The sequence below is a fragment of the Gymnogyps californianus genome, chromosome 9, assembly GCF_018139145.2.
Source record: "Gymnogyps californianus isolate 813 chromosome 9, ASM1813914v2, whole genome shotgun sequence".
Classification (NCBI taxonomy): Eukaryota; Metazoa; Chordata; class Aves; order Accipitriformes; family Cathartidae; genus Gymnogyps; species Gymnogyps californianus.
This window is the reverse complement of record NC_059479.1, coordinates 18722259-18746541: the sequence shown is the minus strand read 5'-3', so window position 1 is coordinate 18746541 and position 24283 is coordinate 18722259. Positions and strand designations below refer to the sequence as shown.

Sequence of the window (24283 nt, the reverse complement as noted above, 5' to 3'; positions counted from 1 at the left end):
TTTGCCTATCCCAAAGATGACATGGTTTTCATTCAGGCTTTGCCTTGCTACTTATTGCGCCTGTTTGTAAAGGCTTTTCCTATCAGCTAACATTCAGACAGAAAGATAATATGCTTCTGATTCTTTTGCCTTCTTTAGGCAGCATCAGCTGAATTTCACTCTGAAAATATTGACAGATCTTTAGCTACACCAATCAAAACACCGTTGATAGGTATCCTTTCCACAGCCATATGTGACATCAGGAGAAAAAAGAGTCACCTACCTTCTATCTGTACCTAAGATTTGGTTTACTATATGGACAAGATCAAAGTGCTTTAATTGTTCTATATGCTTATACACTGACGTGTATTGACCATGAGGAAGATGGATTAGCCTGTTTTGCCAATTTGCCAACTGACTTGAACACTGATGGTCAAAAACAAGCTATGGCTTCCACTGCTTCAAAATTATACCAATGTCAGAAATTTGTGGAGAAGCAGCATAGAGTTATTCCAGCTGAGTTCTTCCAGCTGAGTTCTTCCAAATGCTGTACCTTGGACATAGCTGTTATAATTCCAGTTGCAAGGATCAGTGCTGCAGTCATTATTCGAGTAATGTAATCAAATCTTTCATTCCTGCTGGCCTGAGCAGACATTGCTTGCTGCCTTTACCTGTGGTGTAATCTACGTTGAAATATACACAGAGATCCAGTGTCGTCTTCTACAGTAACTTTATTTCTTTAAGTTGTTTTAGTCAGCTGTCCCTTGAACAGTCATCCATCCCACTTTCTGCAGTCTTCACTTTGGACTGTACAAGGAATGAGGAGACTTGTGTCTGCTTTTGCCTAAAAGGGAGCCACAGCTGTTAGGGCCAAGCTAAGCTGATCTCAGGCAGAGGTCCACAGACATCTCCGAGGAGAGCTGTCTTTCCACCATGTTGATTCCCAAAGTGTTTCCAAGACAAAAAGAAACAGCAACAGCACTGTTACAGTTCCACATTGTCCAAGACATTGACCCCAACAGTCACACCTACCATACAGCAAATAGGTTGTCTTCAAACGTTGTAATGGCTTTAGCTCATGCTGTCAAAAAACCCATGTGATTTTATCTCTCTAATCATTAGTCTGTGGAAAAAACAAATGCTTCTCTGATGTAAAGCACCAAAAATCAAAAACCCATGAAAATACTCACAATATAAATGTGAGTATTCTGTGTTTGAAGTAATTCCTTGCTATCTTGTTTATCACTTTGCTCATTTAGTTTTATTTTTTTCCTATTTCAGTCATCCTTTGGCAAGTTGCACAAAAACGCCCAAAGACATTTGGCCGTTACCAATTTAGCCATCTGACAGTGGACGTGCCCAAGAGAGATGCACAAGAGACTGGGTTCCATTTCTCATTTAGTCTCCTCCTCCTCCTTCTCTAAAAGATGTGCATAGAGATTAGGAATTTCATACTTTGTTCCAAGTGAGACTGATTGTAAAGTATTTTTTGCGAAAACTGCCTGTGCTGGAAAAGGTCATCCCTGGAATATTTCAGAGTCTCAGCATCTTTACACCATACTGAATCCAGTTATGATTGTATGTGAAAATCCGTTGTTATTCAGACCTTCAACATATGGCTCAGTTGACCTGTGCAATATGGGGGTGATTTACTGCATACATTACAAAATAATACAGTAGGATGGAAGACTGATAGTACACTATTTTAATGTCACCAGTACTTCAGTATAGTCAACTTTCTACTTAATGTCTGTGGATCTTTGTTGCTTTATTTATAGGCTGTCATCCAAAATCCCTTGATGTTAATGAGTCATCTCCCTTTGAGGCATATAGGCAGTGCTTTTCAGAAAGACAAAATCAACCTTGTGAGTACTGACTACTCGTGTCAGGTAGAAGGGAAGCTCTGGCTAATTGAAGGTGCAGCATCAACAAACTGAACAAAAAAACTCGTCTTCTGTTCTCAGATTGACACCTTTAACATGGAGCCTTGAGATTAAGGGAGTGAAATATCAAGAGAAAATGGGTGACAGTGTTGTTCAGTGGGGCAGAGCCTTAGCTAGCATAAATTAGTGTAACTGCAGTGATGCCACCAGTGCAATCCCAGTGTGTTTCAGGTGAGGATCCAGTCCCGACTTGCTAATTAATTGCAGCACTATGCCTAAAATATTATAGACTGAAAAGTAATGAAATCTGTTACAGAGCTGATGCCTCTGACATCCTGTCCTGTATTCGTTTCTCTAGACTCTATTCAGCCAAAGTAGGCCAGTTTCCATCCTCCTTACTCCAGGACATTTGTCATAATTCCACTGAATCCATTTATACCACTGAAGCAACCTAATTATGATTGGGAAAAGAATACTGGCAGTTCTTAGTTACAAAAACATTCATCCTAAAATGATTATATGGAGATGGTATATATTTAGCATATCTATTTTTGGTTAAGCTCTCTAGCAAGATTGGTGGTAATTTTACAAAGGGTAAAAATGGATCATCAGCCTCTTCCTTCAGTATCTTGCGAAGCATAAAACCTCTTTAAAATTGAAGTGCTTTGAAAAATGCAAAATGTTGTAATTGTTGTAAATTGATATGTGCAGAGTAGAGTAATTTAAAAATCATTAGAAGTATGCATTTTTTAAAGTAAAGTGCTTCAAAGAGAAATGAAGGAATAATACAGTATATTAATATAGTTCAAGACATCTCAAATTGGTTTCAAAATTAAACATCAAAAACTGCAACTTGAAAAAATAATTAGGTAAAACCATTTCATTGCAATCAGAAAACTCTTCAGGTTTAGGAAATTGCAAATTATGGATGTCAGTCATCCTCATTTGCCAAGGACAAGGCTATTCACTACAAACAACTAGCAGTAGTGAAAATAGCCTTGAAATTTCCTCAATACGTGATGTAATCTGTCATGCATTTTCTATAGACTGCTCTATTCCATGTTGGTACTTCTACTCTGCTCCCTATTTTAGACAAATCTCAAGAACTTTTTAATTACACTGTAACCATCCTTCATTGTTTTGTTCTGAAGAAATGATGGACTTACTTAATTTCATCTAACTGTCCTCTTTCTTTAATTTGTGAGGAGCTTTGACTATTACTGCTCTGCTAATTAAAAGGATGATTGAAGTTTCCCCTTGTCATGGTTTAACCCCAGCTGGCAGCTAAGCACCATGCAGCCGCTCGCTCACTCCCCCCACCCGGTGGGATGGGGGAGAGAATTGGAAAAAAAAAGTAAAACTCGTGGGTTGAGATAAAGACAGTTTGATAGGACAGAAAGGAAGAAAATAATAATGATGATGATGATGATAATAAAATGACAATAATAATAATAATAAAAGAATTAGACTATACAAAACAAGTGATGCACAATGCAATTGCTCACCACTCACCGAACAATGCCCAGTTAGTTCCCGAGCAGCGATCCACCCCTCCCGGCCAACTCCCCCCAGTTTACATACTGGGCATGATGTCATATGGTATGGAATATCCCTTTGGCTTGTTTGGGTCAGCTGTCCTGGCTGTGTCCCCTCCCAGCTTCTTGTGCCCCTCCAGCCTTCTTGCTGGCTGGGCATGAGAAGCTGAAAAATCCTTGACTTAGTATAAGCACTACTTAGCAGCAACTAAAAACATCAGTGTGTTATCAACATTATTCTCATATTAAATCCAAAACATAACACTATACCAGCTACTAGGAAGAAAATTAACTCTATCCCAGCCAAAACCAGGACACCCCTGCTGTACATTGTCTGACCTTGTGGAAAGACTCTTCTTAGTACTGTATATTTCATTGAAAAGAAAAAAACAATGTGTGACTAGTTTGATTTGTATCTCCTATAGAGTTGCAAGAGTTTGCAAAAAGATATCTGGTGAGCTGGTTTTCTATTAAAAACTTAGTAGTTAAAGATTGGAACACTTAATATGTGTTGCTGGAGAATTTAAAACATGAGAAATTTAAGGCAGTGAAGAAGCACTCCAATAAAAATTAATTCTCCTGCATGTTGAAATCAGTCCAGAGGGAACCAGAAATACCTGATGTAGTCATGTATTGATTTAAGAAATAGGATAAGTCAAGGGTATGAGATATACAATGAGGAAACTTGGGACGTTTTTCAACCGATTGCTGCTTATTTTGCAGATATGCCAAAAATAATGGCTCTTTCCTTCCCTTTTTCTTCCTGAAAATTAAGATTCTTAATCTAGTGCTGTCTGCACCTCATTCAGCAATTATTGGAAATATCCGTCATTCAAATGTAAACATAATTGACTTAAGTCTGCTTTTGTAAGTCCTGGTCTAATCCACAAAAAGGTATTACTTATTCCAGTGGGTGGAATCCACAGACCCAATTTCGGATGCTTCTGTCCCAGCAGCATTTCCCCTATCCAGGAGCAAGGTACCCGAATTGCTCTGGTGACAGCAATACGGTCCTGTTTATCCTACCTTCTAGGGAGCGAACAGAGACTTTGCTCTCTGTATGCATGGCATCGCGTCTCTATGGGAAGTCCATTGTGTCCAGGAACTGTCCACCTCGATGTGGTTTGTGCTAGGCCAGCTCCAGTAGCTCTGTTTTGAGAGTAATGCTCGTTAGGATCCTTAGGCAACACCTATGTCAGATGATGCAGATTGTGAAACTAGAGAGCTTAACAGAAAGTTGTTATGACCTCAGCTGGGTGATCATCTAGTAGCAAAACCTGGCAAATAAGTGGGATTTTAGTAGCAATTCAAGTGCCAGAGTGGTTGAAGCACCTCCAAATTAGGTAAGCTGAGCAAAGGGTTTAAGGGTCTGAATTTTGGATTTAAACATTTAAAGTTGTAGTTAAGTGCCTGCATCCCTTTTTGCATCTCAGATGTATCGCCTACATGGTAGTCAATCTACTAGACAGTGATTAAGAACCACGGTAAAACAACTGACAGGATATAGTATGGAAAGGACTTTTGTGAGTACTCTATGTCCAAGAAAATATCCAATTGGATATTTTCCAATTGGATATATTTCCAAAATTCCAAGATGGAAATCCTGAATATGAAAGGCTCATACTCCACAAGAACCGTTTATAAAAGAGGTCTCTGAAGTAGAGAAGTTGTGGGGACGTTCTGCTGGTGTTGTGGATGCTGCAATGGAGGGGAAAAAACAGCCTAGATGGACAACAAAACAGTAGCGACATACAAGATCTTAAACTTTTAATTTGCTAAGCGAAGTCCAGTGATGAAACTCTGACAAGTTGTCCATACCACCAGCATTTAAAGAAGGGTTCTTGTGTTAGGAGGGAGCTCCCTTCCTCACAGCTGGAAAATCACAAATGGGAATTGCTAGAGGAAGAGTACAAAAAAGCACTAGAATAACTACAGGTTTTGTCCTTCAGTGAATTTCAGAACATCTATTGTGCAAAATGTGTTGCATCAGTCCCTGAAAAGCAGATTTTTATAATATTTTTTTATTGTCATGGTAAGAGTTCTACAAAAATAGCTATAATTTCAATATGCTTATGCAGCAGAGTCTATGAAGTTTAACTTACCTCTGAAAATAGGAAATTGCTATTGATAAAAGTCAAAATCATGGGAACTTTCTTTTCTCCTACATACTGCATTTTTAAGCTTTTTGATGGTGTAGATTGTTGCAAGGGTAATATATGTAGACATCTAAGGAATTCCTGGTCTCTGCCCTCTTTAAGGACTTTTGCTTTAATGTTTAGGCTCTAGTAATACTTTTTAAATAAAATTAAGTTTATAGTAATTATGCAAGAACATTTCTATGGTGATAGAGCAAAAACCCCTTGTGTATTGTAGCTGCAGTGTACATTTGGGTGTGTCGCTCTGCGGTTTAGGAAGCCCTGGCTATTTTATAAACAGATTATTAAAATAGTATCTATCACCTTGTGATCCAAAATCGTTTTCTGATGGACTGCAGAGAGCTGATTGTTCACATGGCACATTCGTATTTTCAGCTCCCACTCTGGTCACCCATGCGCTCCTTACAAAAATGCCTTCTTCAAAGGGCGGCCAGCCTGGCGGTGCCTCTGTCAGCTCTGCAGAGCAAGAAGTAGCAGGGTATCTTTGAGCAGTATGTGACTGGGCAGCATGTCCTGGGGACACCAGAACTGCCTCAGCAAAGCAGCGTTTGCATGGGCAAGGAGGGACCAGGGAGAAGTGATGAGTTAGTGGAAAAAATGTAGGCAGCCTAGAAGGAAGAGACCGAGCACAATAGTAAAGGACACTCGTTCCCTTCTTAAAGTCTACAAAGCACTATTGCGGTTGTACCACGGACACTGAGGAGTGTGATAGCAGGGCTCACTTAAAAGCTGGGGTCATGTGCCCAACGTGCTGCTTCTCCCTGGTGCAGGAAAAATGCAAGTCATGAGCTGCATCGTTGCTTTAGCAGCGGCAAGACAGAACAGCAGCTGCCAGATGCATGTTGCTATTTCTGTTCATGCTGCTGACACAGAGGAAGTTATGGTTTATTTACACTGACCTACTTCATCTTTCTCTGTACTCATCTTCACAAACGCAGCAATGAACATAGAAATGTTTGCTCCTTGTCCGCGTAAGCAGTGTTTATAGTCAGTCACTGAGCACTGTATGACTTTTGCTAATTGAGGCTGCACCCCTTGCTTTTGTGAAACAGCTTGTTATGCCTGCCTGTTGAGTTTGTCCAAGAAACTGCTTATTTGTGCTAAAAAGAGAGGCAGCAAGGCCAGCCTCCTCAGCTGATTTTGCTTTTGATTGTGAAACTGAGATGTTACTTAGAAGCTGGTAATGACCTTTAATTTCACATATTAATCATTACTGTGATACAAATTGATTGTTGGGAACACAGAGTTCCTAAGGCTTATTGTAGTTGATCCGCTGTTTCTGTCTGTCCATGTAGGCTGGCTCTTCCCTGAAAAAAAGATTTGTAAAAATGGAACTACGTCCTTTTAAAAGCATCTAGTCCTGGCGTTTTGATGTAGATTCTTCAAGTCACTATCCCCTTTCCTTCTGAGTGCCGACTCTATGTCTGATTTGGGCAGCGCTGTATCTGTGCAATTTGGGGCTGCCATTGCTTTTACACAGGTGAATCTGAATAGATGTTCTTGTAATATGTTGAGAAGTAGTACCAGTGCCCACCTCTTCAGCATTTTGAGTCCTTCAGAGATATGATAAGTAAAATATATCTTCATTACTGAAGTCAGCAGGTACATCTAATGTACAGAGCACATGACCTGGGTGAGGTAAGCACTTACTGGAGCAATTTTTGTGAGAGGACCCATATTCAAAGGTCATCCTGTAAGCCAGTGAATTAAAGATGGTGCCTACTCTTTGCAAATAGTGCTTAAGTAAATCATTACTTCTTTACTGAATATTACTGATCGAATTTACTAATTAAATAATTGTGGAAAACTTTGTGCTCTGAGCAGAGCCCTACTCAGTGTTAATAATAGTACCTCTGTGTATCATGAAAGATTTAGTGCTTATGTAAAGACGTGTCCAGATCCACTCAGGCAATCTGGTGAACCCTTGCTGAAAATAGGTGTCTCAAAATCTTTATTTTCTTTTGATGCTGGATTAGTTCAGGCTGTACCTGTGAGACAGCTTTATTAAATGTACCTGCTGAGCCATCTCTTTGCCTGTTACCTTTTTCCCTACAAAGCCATTTGGTTGCTCTCCATGTTTCTCATCGTTATCGTAGGCCTCGTGCCTTTCCTGATTCTCGTGGTCTGTCACTTACTCAACAGGTTTCCCATTTTTCCTACACAACTGGCTTTTCAGCCCGAGGAACTGTGGATTGCATTTTCCCCCCTGTGAATGAACACAAAGGCATAGCTTTCATAGCTTTCATCTCACTCATTACTGCCCACGATAGATTGTTCTGGACGGCTTTCTTACTAGTCTGATCAAATAAAATATCGAACAAGGTAGACGTTGCACGCCATTTCCTTTTGTGATTCTCAGTGTATTGTGAAGGATTTCAGAGCTTGTTAGTCAGAGTACGAATCTCCAGTGACGACTGTAATCTCACTGCTTTACAACATGTACAACTTGAAATCAAATAGTGGAGACAAATTATAAAACAGGACCAAATTTGACAAGGAAACCCCACATTTACTTGGGAAACAAAGTATTTAAAAAATGTCCTGGTCAGAATACTGTGTGGTTCTCTTCACCCTTGTGTCAGTCTAATCTTCCTTGCTATTAGGTTACGCTTCTGCTCATTTATTTTAAACGTTTCCCACAAAGGCCTTGTCCGACCTGCCAACCTGTATCATCTCTAAGAAAGAGACAGGTTCTGCAGCCGAAGTCCCTTTTGTGGCAAGCACAGCATAATTGTATTCTGCTTTACACCAGTCCTATGGCTGGGTAAACAGAGATATACCCAATGGCAAATGAGTAATCCTTTTCAGTGGTATCAATTTTCAGAGCTTTGGCTGCCTGAAATGAAATATCTGTTAGTGTGTTTACCATTACCAGTCCAGATTCGTCAGACGGTATTGATTAAATTTTTGCACTGTAAAAATACCATTTTGAACCACAGCAAAATCAATAAAGGGTGAGGTTTTTTATATATACAAATTGGATTTGGATCAGGAAGAAAATATTCTTCATCAGATGAAAAATAAAGCTGAAAAAAAAAGTATGATAAAAGATCTAAGAAGGGGGAAAAGTTTCTCTGTCATTTCCCCCACCTCTGCTGTATTTGCCCTATGGACCTTTCTGTCTGTCCACTGATTACTTTTCTACACAAATAAATTTTCAAGCAAATTGAGGCTCCCAGTTTGGAAAAGATACTTTCAAATAGGTGTAGCATTATCAGAAGCTACGTTACAGTTTTTTAAATAATGCAATTACATTCATATATTTTGAGATGCACAATAGTATTAATGGAATAGCAGGCTTCCTACTAGAGGTCAAAAGAGCTATTTATAGAATACTTAATGCATCAGAAATAAGTTCAATGAGATGATGGTAGGATTATTTCCAGAAAGCAGTTAAAACCGTCACTAGATTGATGGTGAAACATTCTGAGTAACAAGCAGTGAGGATATGGCATTTTAGTTCCAGTGGTTTTATTTTATGTGTTGTGGCCTGTGGTAAGAAGATAAGAAAGGTGGTTAGATATCTGTGAGGCAGCACATCAGAAAGGTTTTCTGCATAAAGCTTACAGTAGAAAGGTTTAAAATGAAACAATGTTTGAAGAATGGAGAAGTTTTGGAGAAGTTTTGCCTTTGGTAGAAATAGTTGATTATTGTGCAGTTATTGCATCTGAATTATCCCAAATAACAGTCAGGGCTATGTGAAGTTTAGATTGCCCCGCTTTGTTCTGAAGACACTGACTATTCAATAGTACTTTTCCGCAACTCTTGTCTCTCTGAGGAAGACCCGACCTCCTAAAGTACCTCATTGCCTGCCGGTAGAACACGTCCTGGGATAATGCAGTTCATAACATGAAGAAGAGCGCCAGGATCGAACCTTTATTCAGTGAGAGTGATTCCAGCTGTGCTATTTTTCGGTTGCCAGTGAGACCACCCAAAAGCTTATTTACTGGAATCGCTAGTGTATTTCATAGCAAACCCAATAGATCTACTGAAGAGAAAATAGGAAACAGGGTATCAGTCATATAATCATGAGGGAAAGGGGGTACTTAATACGAGTCCGAGTAACAGAAGACGTCAAGAAGACGCAAGAAAAGAATGATATTTAAGGAGTTCAAGGAAAGTCCACATGTTTGTGGAACGCACAGAAAATCGTAAATAGTTGCAAGGTCTTATGAGCCTTTCTAACATTGTTCAGAGCCAGAAATGAGGGCAAATAGGATTTGGAGTAGGACCCGTTTTCTCCTTGAGAATTTTTCCAAAATCATTGCTTTTCTGCTTAACATAGCTTTATATGCTTGCTACAGTCTCTTGCTTCATGACAGTGTCAGAAAGGATAAATATCAACAGCTGAATAAATTTAAACATTCTAGTCTGATAACAGACTGTAATAGAAAATTATTTCAGACACAAATGTCTCAGGTTGGATGAGATGAATCTCACTCTTTGTGTCTTTTGTTGGGATGGGCCACCAAGTCCCACTTTGTGCAAGAGCAGAATCTTTGGAAATGACTGTGGAAATTATTTTGGAGGTATATGTGAGAGCAAATTCAATGCAATAGTTTTGCAGTGTTCATGTAATTAACATTAAAGCGTTGCTCAGAATTTATTCACACAAACCACTCAAACTCACAAATTGTTGTGGTATTGTGAGATGACCTTTAATATATTTCATTGTCAGATGTACGCGTGCGATGCATGGAGAGAAGGACAAGAAGTATTGCAGCAGGAGAAATTTAGATTGAGAGAGTATTTGTCTGTGAAGATAGTCAGGTGGTGGTATGGATTACCTAGTCCTGTTGTAGATTCTCTGTTGCTGGGAGCTTTTAAGGGATGCCAGGTATGATTTCATTTGGAACAAGGAAGAATAGATGACCATGTGAAGTCCTTTGCACCTCTATTTTCTATAAATCTACCTTAAAATAGGTGAACTGGGCTATGCACATAGATACATGTCAGAAGTGTGTGTTATCTTAGTATTCTGACAGTAGAGCAGTAGAGGCTTTTTTTTATTTTTTTGCCAAACAGTTGTCAGTCATTCAGTGATGATCTATCATATTGATTTATTTTTGATTGTACTGAATTTCACATAAAATTCTATGACATTTTCCCATCAAGTGTTGCTTGGTGGTGTGAAGGATAGGGAGAAGGCGTAGCAGTAATTGGTGGGGAATGCACCTTTGCTGCCTCTTCCACACAGGAACCTGATTGCTGTTTACCAGAGGAAACATGTTCACAAAACCTGGCAGCTGACAGCCAAAGACTTCAAAATTAATGTTTTGCAGACACTTCCAAGTCCCTTTGATTTCCAGCTCGGGTTGGAAGAGCAGGTGCCGCTGAATACTGGCATAGCCCATGTAATACTTCTATGTTGCCTCTGTAGAAGAACTGTCCCTAGCTTGACAGTTTATTGGCATAGCTGTGGTTGGCTAAGAATGTAAAAAATTGCACACCTAACTGACATACTGTGACGCTGTTAGAGAAGCCTAGATTAGATGCAGTTATAACATCTAGATTGCCAAAGGAGTTTATTTAAATCAGGAAAATAATATAAGCTGTACCATAAAAATAACATCTCTTCTAGTACAGATATGTAAAACTTGGTATCTACATTAAACCTCTACAGTGCACTCTCTCAGGTAACCTCTGGTGGGGACAACGTTCCATTAGGTTTTACTGAAAAAAAATAGCTCGAGTGCTTCTGAAACTCCTAAAACTTTACATTTTTGAAATTTTTTGTGGTGTAAAAAATTATATTAATAAAGTCAGTTGCTGAAAATGAAAGCTGGAACAGAGTTGTCTCCAGGACACAGCAGGAAGGTAATTTAAAAAGCTCAGGAACATTGTTGAAATTATCATGCAAGCTTATTAAATGCAATGTATATTTAAATTGAAAAAACTTTCTTTATTAGACCTAGATAGGTGATTTTTTGCTGCCTCCAGCAGTTAAGCTTATTGGGTGAAAGTCGGGATAGATTAATTTCTAATCTTTATGGAAAACCACTTATTAAAAAATGGATAGCAAAATTATGAATATGATACTTAAGGTTTAGACTGTCTGTAGAACAAGACTCACCACCGAATGTGAAGAAAAGTAAAATGAAAGTGTTTTCATACTATTTGGCCGCTTTTGTTTACATATAGTTTTGTATTCTTAGCATGATTTTCTAAGAGTTATTTCTAAAACATGTTGCATTAACATTGAAATCTTCCCTTATCATTACAAATTATAAAATATTTAGCTTTAATTTCCCTTTTCATATCACATAAGTAGAAACTTATTATAAAACACATTTGAAAGAACTCATTGTTGACTTAGATAATTAAAATGAAGAGTGTGGAGTGAATTTTTAATGCTTTTTAGATTAGCTCAGGAATGGTCAACGTATTTGTCTCCTTCTCAAGAATATGTACAAATAATGCTTCACAGCTCACATTTGCCTTCTTCCAAGAAAATTAATGAGCATTCAGAATTAAGGACATGTCAGTAAAAATTCTAGACTGAGTTGAACATTTTTTAAGTCTCTTATTCATTAATTGGTTTAAGTCTAAGGACTCTGAATTTTAGATTTGATAAAGACAGTATTTCATGAAAGTCTGTAAGAAACTGCAGGGTCAGTTGAGGCCAGGTCCCAGCAATTTGCCGGCGCGTTTCTTGCGGTGAGTCTGCACAGCTGAGCTTTTTTTTAAATAAGGAAATTAACTTTCCAGCCCTACACTTAGAGAGCTTTGTTTTGATTGCAAAGTGTACAGGTACAAAAACTGAAACAGGGCTGTGAATTACTGCGAATTAGGGTGACTCTGTTGGTTTCGTGGGAGCCACGAAAATTCATGCCTACTGAGGATCTGGTCTGTTGGCCACAGACCAGCCTTCAACCCACCACGCTCCACAAGATCTGCCTAGAGCTCAGGCAGGCAAGCTGGGCAGGCGTATGTCCCACTAAACAGTGACAAAGAGGAGTGGGAGAGAAGAGATGGCTTTTATGTAAGCCTACAAGCCTAAACACCAACACAGTTGAGGGACTTAAAGAATTGTGTGTGTTGCACTGTACATTGTGAGAATGCTTGACAATTAATGTAATAGCATAACTAAAGGCTTGCGATGTAATAGCCCCGAGCCGACTAATCCAAACTGTACCTCTTGTCACCTGCCTCCCTTACTACCTTACATCAGTCACCACCCCTTGCTCTTGTCCTTTGCGGTCAGACGATGGCACAGCTTGTGGCTCCGCAGCAGGACAGTCCCCGTCCAGGCTGTGATCTGCACCTCCTCCCTTGCCCTGCCTGTGTTGCTTCTCTCATCCCTCAGTGGGCTGATTTAGCCCAGCAAGCTGTCACGTATTATCCCAGGAAAATAAAGTGAATAATTATCTGCCAGTATCATGATCTGAATCAGCTCACCACAGTTTCAGATGATAAGCTCCAGGCAGAGCCAGAAGATGGATGGAGAAGAGAGGGAGTGGAATAGCTGTTTCAATCAGAGGAGACGTCTTTGGCTGTCTCAGCTGCTGCACCTACCCACAGCTCAAAGCCCTTGCCCCTCTGTGCTGGCCCCTTGTGGGGCACCCACTGCATTTTGGGGTGCTACTGGGTCCTGTAGCACCAACTGCTATGGAAGGAGGACGACGCTCCATTAAGCAAAATGGTTGCGTGATGTCTGATTTGCTGTCTGACTTCAGTGCTGTCTGAATTTTTACCACATCAGCTTTGTTTGAAGCTATTTACCTATTTCAAGTTATTGTATTGTTTTCCATTGCATTCGGCCGCTGTCCACTCGCTCAAGTATCACATTTTGTCTAGTCTGCTGTGGAAACCCAGTCTCTCGATACAAACACACATGCTAATGTGGCTCCCTGCTGTGCTGATATTGCTGTACTTGCTTGTCTATAGGAGGAGCTAAGGAATTGTTTTGCTTTAAAAACAGGACAACATGGACTGATAATGCTTTTTTTGATCTTGGTTGTTTGAATTAGCTGTGGATTAAAGCTGCAGATACTACTGCAGATACTACTGATGGAATGTAGGAGCTTAAATAGTGTTTAAACATTTTATTCCTTTTGTGAAACGTGGGGAAAACAATGGAAAACTTCCAAACATTTTAAGATCCACTTAATTTGGGGGTTGTAAAATAGGAATATGTGCAAGATCTATGTCCCTGTGGTAGGGAGGTGCCTACATTGCCTTCGGCTCCATGCTGCTATTTCTTTTGTTTGTTTGGAAGATAAGTTTGTCGTGATTAGACTCTGCTGGGTAGACAGACAGAAGTGAGGCAGGCGTGCATGCCATGTGTGGGGAATGTGGTCAAGGTTTTCCACAGCTGGTTCTTTGATTTTTTTACAGATAGAGAAGTGGTGGGAGCTGCTGGAGCTGCTGACACGATTGGAAGCTCTATGTGTCACTTTGTTTCCCCAATTCAGCCGTTCCAGCCTACGTTGCCACTTCTGTATGCTGATGCCTACAATATTCCCTGAAGTTTTGGCATCAGTTGAACTAAGCCAGTCCCACGACTGCAAAAAACTATGTAGTAGACACTCAATCCAGAAGGGTCAAAAAAAAAACTACTCCACTTAGCCTAGCATAGTGTAAACTACAGAATATTTCTTAAAATCCTCTTAACAATCTGCCACTTACAGTAAAAAACCAAAAGCAATGATTATAATGAACTAGAGGGAGATCAGGAGAGATCAAAGGCATCCCTCTAGCAGCCTAAATCCTTGAAGTAGTAGGTAATTTGTTAGATTTAATTCTCAGGAGTTAGCCCGTGCCCCAAGCTATAAAGGTAGGTTAAAATAATACCAGTGGTCCTCTGCCAGTCTGGCCTGGGGGTGAGTCTTTTGTGATCCCAGATGTGGTGGGATCAGTTTACTTCCTGATCATAGGAGCAAGTATTTGGGCGAGTTCAGTACCAGTGAGATAACAGAGCAAGTCCCCCCTGTAGTCCTCTGAGCGGTCTCCCAAGTTTCTGAGGAACAAACAAGTAACAGAACAAAAAAGCCGAGCCAAATTATGCAGCAAGGGAGAAGAAATCCATCCCAGTACCTGCAGGCAGGCAGTCCAAGGCATGAAGCATGAGATTAATACATGATCAGCAGGCAGCAATCAAGTCTTTCTAAGGGATAATGTCCCAGGCTCAGCACAGTTTTTCGTTTGAATATAGCAGAGCAGTCTCCTTCCTTGTCTTATATACTCTTTTGCAGGAATATCATCAGATAATTATGTTTATCTTGTACTCCAGTATAACGCCAGTCCCTATCTGAATAGTAAAATTAATTATTTTTTATGTAACTGATTTTGACTTCCTCAGGACAATACTTCACAGTTTCTTTTAGTGAATTTTAGCGTAGGTTCTTTGCCATGCCTTCTGCTTCTGAAGGTAATTTTGAGTTTGACCATGCTCTTCCACTTTGTTACTCAACTGATTCTTTCGATTGCACTCTGTGCCATCACCCCGGCTATTAATGAAAATGAGGGCTAGACTCTAACTTGAGACAGAGCCCAGCATGTCTGCGATGTCACTGTGCGGTTTCATTTCTGTGTTGCTTTTTTCTTTGTGTTAAAGTGATTGGAATTGATAAGATTTCAATTTAAACTTTAAAAACTGTGCTTGGTTATATACAGTGACAGCATTTGTCACTACAAATGCTTTTAAGAATGTTTATATACAATAGTTCCAAGATATAAATGATCATTGTTTAAAATCTGTCAAAGGAAAAATCTTGCAACAACTAAATATGTAACACTGACATTTGAAATCAGAGCAGACACGATTATTTGGCTTACACTTGTAGTGCTATCAGCTGCTTTCCGAGAGGAAGAAGGAGGAAACATTTCTGTGGCAGGTTAATTGCAGAATAACAAGCAAGTTCTGTCTCTTGACACTAATTATTCTAAATAAATTCAGACTACATAGAACCTTTTTATAATGAAGCCATTCTTTTCACAGAGCAACTTTAGTCTAAGTGGAGGTAGAATTGCAATTGGCATATTGTGATGTATTGAAACAATTCAGGACTTTCATTCCACTTCACGATAAGTGGTGTTCTACAATGCCCAGGTAGAGAAATTGTTCTGAGTGCAATGAAGGAGGTACTCCTGTCTTCCCGAAAGAGCTTTTCTGGTTTCTTAGCAGTTGACTCATGAGAGTTAGGAAGGAAAAAAAGTTTTAATGCTTGAAAGCCATTTTAGAACTAGGCAGATCTGCATGGCCTGTAAGTCATCTAATACTGTACACTGCCGTCAGAGTGGGGTGCTTGCACTTCTTCTTTCTCACTGTTACCTTTCTGGTGGCTCTTCTTACTGTAAGTGAAGGCCATTTTGCCATCACTACAAATGTCTGAATATTGCAAAGACTTTTGCTTGTATGTATTTAATGTGCCACTTTATCCTTTAATTCAGCTCTCTTGCAATATTTGAGTTTACGACAGATTTCAGAACTGAGCCAGTGGGACCTGGGAACAGACATGGCATGCTGTTATTCGAGGCCTCAGCTGAAATCAGGCGAAAGATAGGGACTTTTTTGTGTTGTTGTTTGTCTGGTTTAGACCCATTGCCCTACCATTTGCAAAGCCATCATTTTTGCAGTCCCCACCCCAAGCAAATAAATGATCTCGCAAGTAACTGCTAAAGAAGGAGGCAGCCAGATTGTGTAAGGTCTGTACTGGGTGATGAAATCCCATATTTGATCCAACTGATGAGTGATATTGGTACAGAAGTGATTACATTTAGTATCGGTGCAAAGTCTATTTGCAGTAGGAAATTGCTGTTTCACATTATGTATTTTTGTAATCCTATGCAGAGCTATGTACGCTGGACTGTGGCAGCCATGGTGTCTGTTCAAGAGGGATATGCCAGTGTGAAGAGGGCTGGGTGGGACCAACCTGTGAAGAACGTACCTGCCACTCTCACTGTGCTGAGCACGGCCAGTGCAAGGATGGGAAGTGTGAGTGCAGCCCTGGATGGGAAGGGGACCACTGCACCATTGGTAAGGGCGTTTTGTACCTCTAGAAATAAAATACATAAAATCTTCACTAGTTCTACAAAGATCTGCCATAGCCATCAGTCTGATTCAAGTCATTTTGGAAAAACAGAGACCCAGAATCAGGCCAGGCGTAAAAAGGTGCCTCTGCGCTGATGGTGCAGCCTGCTTGTCCCACAGAATAGCAACTCAGTGCAGCTTTCTGGTTAGAGGAAATAACACTGATGCATTAATTTCTTAAAAAACACACGTAAACTATCTCAGTCCTAACATATCTTTCGATTGTGTTCCTATGTGAACTTTGAGTCAGGAAGGAAAAAAATGTTTAAGAAATAGAAGGTGTGAGGGGATGAAGCTATTATTCAGCTTAAGTAATTCTTGCATTAAATCTCTTGCCTTCATGTCTGAGGATTTACATATTTTACTTATCACTAGAGGTGATTTTTCTATAGCTGGCCTCTAACGATATTCCTAACAAGGTAAAGCTTTCAGATCTTTTTAGAAGTCATTACTCTACAAATGTAATAGTCATATTTTTAATGAAACACAACAGGTTTTTGCAGAGTCTAATAGTGTTTCTCCCTAAAATGTCCCAGAGCGAGATTATTCATAAACATTTTAATTGTTTATAATAGCAGGGTATCTAATTTTCAGAGGTAAGCAGCGTAAGCTCTCATGCTTGCTTCTTGGAAAAAAATAGAATGTTTTATCTTTATCTTGACCATTTTAAGATAATTCATTCACTGGGTGTAGAATTTACTAAATCAGATTCGCTGAATCAAGAATTAGGTTTGTGAAGGAGGAACGGCCTAATTTTCTAAAGATTGTGTACAACAAATCCAGAAAAGGACCAAAAGAATTAAAAAGATAAACAGAGCTGCTCTTCCCGTGGTAGGCGCTGCCAGGTATGGCCCGAGCTGTCCTCTGCATGCTTGTCATCAAATGAAGAACAATCACATACGCAATGTGTTTTGATCACAGTAGCAGGAATAGCTCTGAGTGCAGGAAGAGGGAGACACTTTGTATCTAACCAACAGGTGCTAAGCCACAAGCAAATGGTGTCTGTATTTTCATTTGGGTACAGAAGTTCAATCCATCTCAGTTTTGTTCTTTTCTTTTTTAAGCTCACTACTTAGATGCTCTTCGAGGTAAGTTTTTCATATCAGCATTGCGAAAGAATAATGAAAAGATACAAAAGTATTGGGAATGGAGTGTTTTATGTTACCTGTTTTGTCTGAGCTTCTGTACTGCTAAGTTGCCAGAATAGATAAAACATTTGTTTATGGAGATAGAGATATATAGATATATATACACACACACAGAGACAGAGAGAGATTTACAGAAGAAAATGCAGTTTTTAACAAATAATGTGCTCAACTAATTTGCAAAGTTGTAGCAACGTAAGCATATTTTATGTGGCCATCTGATGTGCTATGTTAGGCAAATCAGGTTTTTGCTCTTGCTTACCATTCCAAAGTAATGACAGAGCTGAGGACTTTCTAAAAAAACTTTGTGTTGATCCTGTTTTCCATGAGAACAAAAATTTTCTTTTTTTTTTTTTTTTTTTTTGTCATTTGTGCTTGAAGGAAGTTTCTTTTGATAGAGAAGTACACTTTTTTAAAAGCTGTCTATGCTAGATGTGATATAGTTCTCTTCAAATCATTTGATACAAGAGTTAAATTTTATGTTGTTTTGTGTCTGGTGCTGTTCATTTGATTTCCGTGCCTTGCCGCAGGTCCTGCTTGGTCATCTCAGCACAAGTACCTTCCCTGAGTTTGACAGCAGTCCCTCAGTCCTGGCCATGCTGTGCAGAGCAGTGATGCCCATTGCCCCTTGCAAAAATGCTGCTAACTCAAATATCAAAGTAACCAATATTCCAGAAAGACTTGGGTGTTTATTTTGTATTTATTATTTTATTTCTTCAGAATTAGATAATAATAAAATCATGTAGACATTCATTTGATTACCTTTATAGTCTTAGAGGTTAACCACACACAGCAGCAAAATGTAATCGTGTACAAGAAATGAATTAACTCAGCAGGACAGTGAACTGAAGTGGAAAAACATCCCCGTTACCCAGAACAGCTCTCACATCCCACCCTTTCCCCCAACTCCCCGACACAGGCAAATTATTGGCTTTGATAGTATACCTGGTAGTTGCCAACCTCATGCTATTTTAGAGCAGCAACTTCCAGAATTCCAGTGAGAGAAAAAGGTGCCACCCATCTCAGGTCTTCCGAGCAAGAGGGTCAGACCCTCCAATCCCCCTGGTTGCAGATGCGATTGATAAACTGTGCCAAGGGTGAGGAGGAGAGAGATGATGTGTCTAGTGTAAAGTTGCCAGGAAATGTGCTGCGTGCTGGGCTGTGAGTCACAGCCTGACAGACCAGTCATACAGATTGTCTCACTCTCTGGTCGGTTCCTCCAAAGTCCTTTCGGAGCATCTTGGGGCTGCCAAACACATATGCAGACCGAGGCCTCTTCTTTCTTCCTCAAAAAAAAAAATTCTCCCTGATAACACGTAAGTGTTGATGTTCACTATCAAGTACAGAAGGGCTTTCAGTTCCTGTATGTCCATGCTGGCAAAAAGAAGGGAGGCCTTGCGCTGTCAAGCTTATTGCTCAGCTTTGTCCATTGTCCTTTGGCTCCATGTGTAACATGGTGAGGATTTGACAAATGTCTGAGCTGGCACTAAACTATCCAAGCAGATGGACATGAGTGTACACATCCAAGAGACAATTCCTCTCTCACTCTTATGGGCAAGAGATCTAGCTGAGAATGTCCAAATTACTGTTGATTCAGAGCTTACAAGTGTATAATCCAGAGGATGCTACAGTCATTGTTCCAGTTTTGATCTAGAATCAGAGCCACTAAACGGCAAGTGTTTGTCATATTTGAATCGGCTATAATGTGAAGGAAGTGGAACTGGATGTTGGAAGGAAATGCTCCCTCATTTGCCTTCTGTGGAAAGAGTTGTATTGTCACATAAATCAAATTGGCTTTTTCTCAGTCAGCTGACTATGAACAGAATAAAAATGTCACCTCCACTCCCTGGAACGTGTAGGATTATGTCCACAAATGCCAGTTTGTCATTTAAACAATATTGTCCATGTATATCTTTGATATAAACGTTGATTATGCATATACCTTCCTTTGTGATCTACAACTTATTTTTCAATAAGTAGAGAAAGAGATGGACACGGCAGACTGCTAAATATCTTCTTATAAGCTTACTCACTTTTTTCCTGCGCACAAAATGTTACACACTAAAAAATCCCCATTCCTCACCGAGAAGTGGCTTTTGGGCAAACAAAGGGAGGGACCAAGATGGGGATTTTTCCATATTTGGCCAAAAATATAAATGGCTTGCAAGGGAGCTGTGATCATTTGAAGGGAGCAAGTATAATACCATATGAAAGAATGTTAGAGAATAATTGCAACTGTAAACGAAGAGAAGAAAACTCCTCCATGAAGGCTTCTTTTTTACATTTTCTTTTCTAGATGGCTGCCCAGGTCTCTGTTATGGAAACGGGAGGTGCACTCTTGATCAGAATGGATGGCACTGTGTTTGTCAAGTGGGCTGGAGTGGCTCAGGATGTAACGTTGTCATGGAAATGGTGTGTGGAGATAACCTGGACAATGATGGAGGTATGATACATAATTCATGTCTCTTTGTTTATTTGTTACGTCCTTGATTGTCATTTGAATCTATGGTTTTGGTGTATGTTTTCCTTTTTATCACAGAATGTCAATGTTTGTCTGTTTGCTCAAGACAGTTGTTCCACTGACTTCATCTGAAGCAGTGCAGTGAGGGAACAGACGCTTGTGCTAGACGTTATTCAAGGCAGAAATTATGTATGTGCCGTACCTATCATCCCAGTACTTGATTTTTTTCTTTAAAAAACAGAAAAACACCAACAAAAAAACATGTAACAAGTAATTTCTTCTATCTCCTTTCCGCTCTACCTCATAACTCTGTCTCTATTTCAGAAAAGACGGCCAATGGATACCCAAATGAAGAAACCTCTGTGCCTGTCAAAATGCTTCCAGAGTTTAGTCTTATGTTAATATTAAATGAATAGATTTGCAAGCATAAAGCATACATTTAGAGATGCTTTTTTAATATTAATCTCTTTCTTAATGTTTCCATTGAGACACAACACAGTTCTTGCAATTATCTGGACTTACATTTGAATGATTATTGAGTAAGCTAGTGTAGAAAGTATGCAGAAGTAAGTTTTGAAAGTACAATAAACAGAGCCCTGTACTCATCATTTGCTCTTTTCCACCAGTTGAACCAGGGCATTTGGCACTAGGTGCTCCCTACGTCAGACCTCTGTAGTCTTGATTCATTCTAAGGCTGTGTAAGTTTTAGGTTTGCTGGGAAAAACATAGTTCTTTTCATAAGTTAGTCTCTGCCTCCTTTCCAGTAGTTCATTCTAATACACGAGCTAGTGCATTTTTTTCAGGAAAAACATTCAAACTCTATTTCAAACTTACCAGTGGGAGAAAAGCCACAACATTCCTCACTGGTTGTTAATTATTTTTCCTATCTATTTTAGGAATACTCATTTACTGGACAGTCAAGAAGGACTATTACTTTCCTCTCCTTTACTTACTACCATCTTTTACAGTGTGCTTGCCCCCATCCTCGGAGCTGTGCAGCTTTCTCATTCAGACTGTGAATACATCTGCCCCAAGCACAGTTACATTTTTTTCCTTAGATTGTACACTGAGATGTATTGAAATATGTATTATCTTATTGTGTCACACTTACAGACCATCTCAGTGTCTTGGGTGAGATCTCATACCCCACTGTAGTGTCAGACCTTAGTATAATGATTGTCTGTTTTCTTCTAGGTCATTGATAAATTAAGCTTGATTTAGGGCCAAGAACTGAGGTCACTGTGGGACCTCAATAGAAACATTCTGACTCAGTGATGATTCCTCATTTACAGATATATTTTGAGACCTTCTGATTTTGTATCTTGTGGGCTCTAAGACCGTGCTGTCTTTTGGCAAAGGCTTCCTCATTTCTGAACCCCATTCAAAATGGCCTTATTCCTCTCTTATCCTTCCTTTTCCACCTTATTTCCAAGATGTCTAACAACCGTCTCTCTGCCCACTCTCTCTGCTCTTCTACACTGGTGTGTATCCCTTTCACACAAGGTCCCACAGCTGGCGTCGCTGCCCCCCGCGTGCTTTCCCATCTGTCTGGTGCTCTCCCCTGCTGTCCAAGCCACTGACTCACTCGCCTGCACTCTTAAATCTGTCCACAAAAACCCTGTTTAGCCTATAATGTATGTAAAGCATTTTCTGATACACTCTATGAACTGGCTCTGTATAAACTGCCCTGTGTTGTGATTTTGGGTGCTTTATATTCTGCAATAACAGTGAGTTATTGAAAGAGTTGGCAGTTTTAACTCTAAATCTCCTTGAATTTGTCAGTTAAAGCAGACACTTAACATCATTTCACTGCAGGTTTTAAAAGTAATTTTCTTTTTCCTTTTTAATGGCAACATAACGTGGACTAGGACAACTCTGTTGACATTACAATTACAGATAAGTGCAGAGAGAAATATTTAATTAATCTGACTACTACAGATGGGCTAAATGTAATTAAGTTTCCTTCACAATCAATTTTATATAAGAAAAGAAAATCATATCTACATATTAAAACCACTTCTCTTTATATATGAAGTTCAGAGGACCTGATTTGGCATAAGCGTAAATTAGAAAAATTCCCCTACAGTCATTGGAGTTATACCAGCGTTACATTAATACAAAATCAGAAGCTGATTCCTAGCGTTTCAGGGTTTGTATACATACACAACAGTAAAAACAGAAATTAGGAAGGAGACATGGCATTACCTGTTAAGTCCTGTTTGCTGGGAGGTTGTACCTTCGACTATGAGAATATTACAGTGACATAACGAGTTACCATCCATCAAGCTACATAACTGGATTAGGTTCGTAAAGATGGAAGCTATTTACGTTTTCACCTGCAGTTGTGCTGAATTAAGAGCACGCGCTCAGTTGAATTACAGAAACTCAACTGACAGGTAGTAACTTCCTAAGCCATTAGGATGTGATCACATTCAGTCAGTGACATAGCCCAAGAGATCATGCTCTGGACCTAATTTAGTGCTGTTTTATGTTCCAAATCGTGGTATTCTCACCGAGCAAAGGTCTTATTCATTCCACTTGTGTTTAAATCAAACATTTATATCTCAGTCCTTAGGAGGTGTTTTGTGCTTCATGTTCATTAGGAGGAAGTCATAACCAAAGAACAAAGCTGTAGTAAAGTTGAACAATTATTGTTTCAAACAAACTCTAATTTCAGGAGTTAGGCAGAGCGATAATTTTGTGTAGTTTCCAGTTGATTTATTATACGGTACTTTCAGAGACTGAAAAACTGAGATTTTTACTATATAGAAATACATTGACATACATGGTAGAAAAAAACATGTTAGAAAATGAAGTATTTTATTAGTTCCAGCTGTAGGGATTGAATAATGTCATTTATTTGGCATGAGGAAGTGTTAGTGTTACTGTTGGGTCTGTAGTAGCAGCACAAAAGCTTTGGGAGGGAGGAAGTCTTGAATTCATTTTTTAAGGACTGGTATATTAGTATAAGGGTAAACCACAAGCATATTCACAGGCATCCCGGTTCTGCAGACGCTGAAGCACCGAGTTCCTCATCAGTGCAGTTATCCGCGGTGGTAAGGTTAAACACGTGCGGAAATATTTTCCTGAGCAGGGAGAGTACTATTTCTTTTAGAGCCCCATTAGTATACGCTGTACTTGTACCCTGACTGTACCGTAACTGCCTTTCCCATTCCATCTCATAACTCTCTGTTAGCTTTTTCCTACTTGCAGACTTAAGGGCATGTTTACCTGTTCAAATATCACTACAAATATCATTGAAAAGGTCTTAGCATTATAACAGATGCACGACAGCATGGTTTGCACTTGCTCTTGTGGAGTGCATCTGCAGTCTGTTAGCAGTGTGATGTCCATTAAATAATGCCAAGAAGTCAAGCAGATGTCCTTTGCAGTGGGGCCTTTCCCTCGCTGTGGCTTCCCTCATCATCACATTATTCCCCATTTCTTATTCTCCTTCTTTCATTGTCATGACTGACATGATTTCATTTTCAGTTTATAAGATGACCATTCAGCTCATCTGAGCAGGTCATTTTCTCTTGCCCTGCCATTACTTTAGACTCATTTGGAAGCTTCAGTAGCTCCAGGAGATTGCTTGAAGGCTCTGCTGAGTTCTGCGCAGGCGAGTGCCTGTGTCCCGGACGCGAGGAGGCAGAGCATGCTGCTGCAGTGCTGGGACGCGCAGGGCGCTCGGCACCAGCTCACAGGTCACCCCCCCACCCTGCCCAGCCACAATTTACCTGCTATTCTGACATATATTTACATTGCTGCTGCACATGCAGGTCTTTGTGTTAAGCTGAAAGTTGCAGCCTGTCACTCCCATTAATTTCTGTGATACGGATCTCTCTTTTAAATTTGCCTGGATCTCTTTTCATCGTTTTCTTTTTCTTTTGTGAATCCATCTTGACTGTTTGTTTTTAAGGACGATACTATTTACTACAAGCTTTGAATTCTCTTCCAAATATCCCTTCAGTCACTTCAGACAGTTATTGTAGCTTTCTCCAAGCTTTTCCAAGCACAAGAAAATATATGACTCAGCATAGCCTTGGGTTGATAACCAGTGCTGCTAAAATATTGATATATTTCTGACCCATC

The 24283-nt window shown here is 39.6% G+C and overlaps 1 protein-coding gene across 1 annotated transcript in view; it reads left to right on the top strand.

Moving 5' to 3' along the window:
* The window catches only part of TENM1 (teneurin transmembrane protein 1), an 840514-nt gene that overhangs the window by 720824 nt on the left and 95407 nt on the right, over window positions 1-24283 (top strand). The window contains exons 15-16 of the mRNA XM_050901608.1: window positions 16346-16531; window positions 20027-20173. Of these exons, the coding sequence (XP_050757565.1) occupies window positions 16346-16531; window positions 20027-20173 (333 nt within the window). The remainder of the gene's footprint in view (window positions 1-16345; window positions 16532-20026; window positions 20174-24283) is intronic.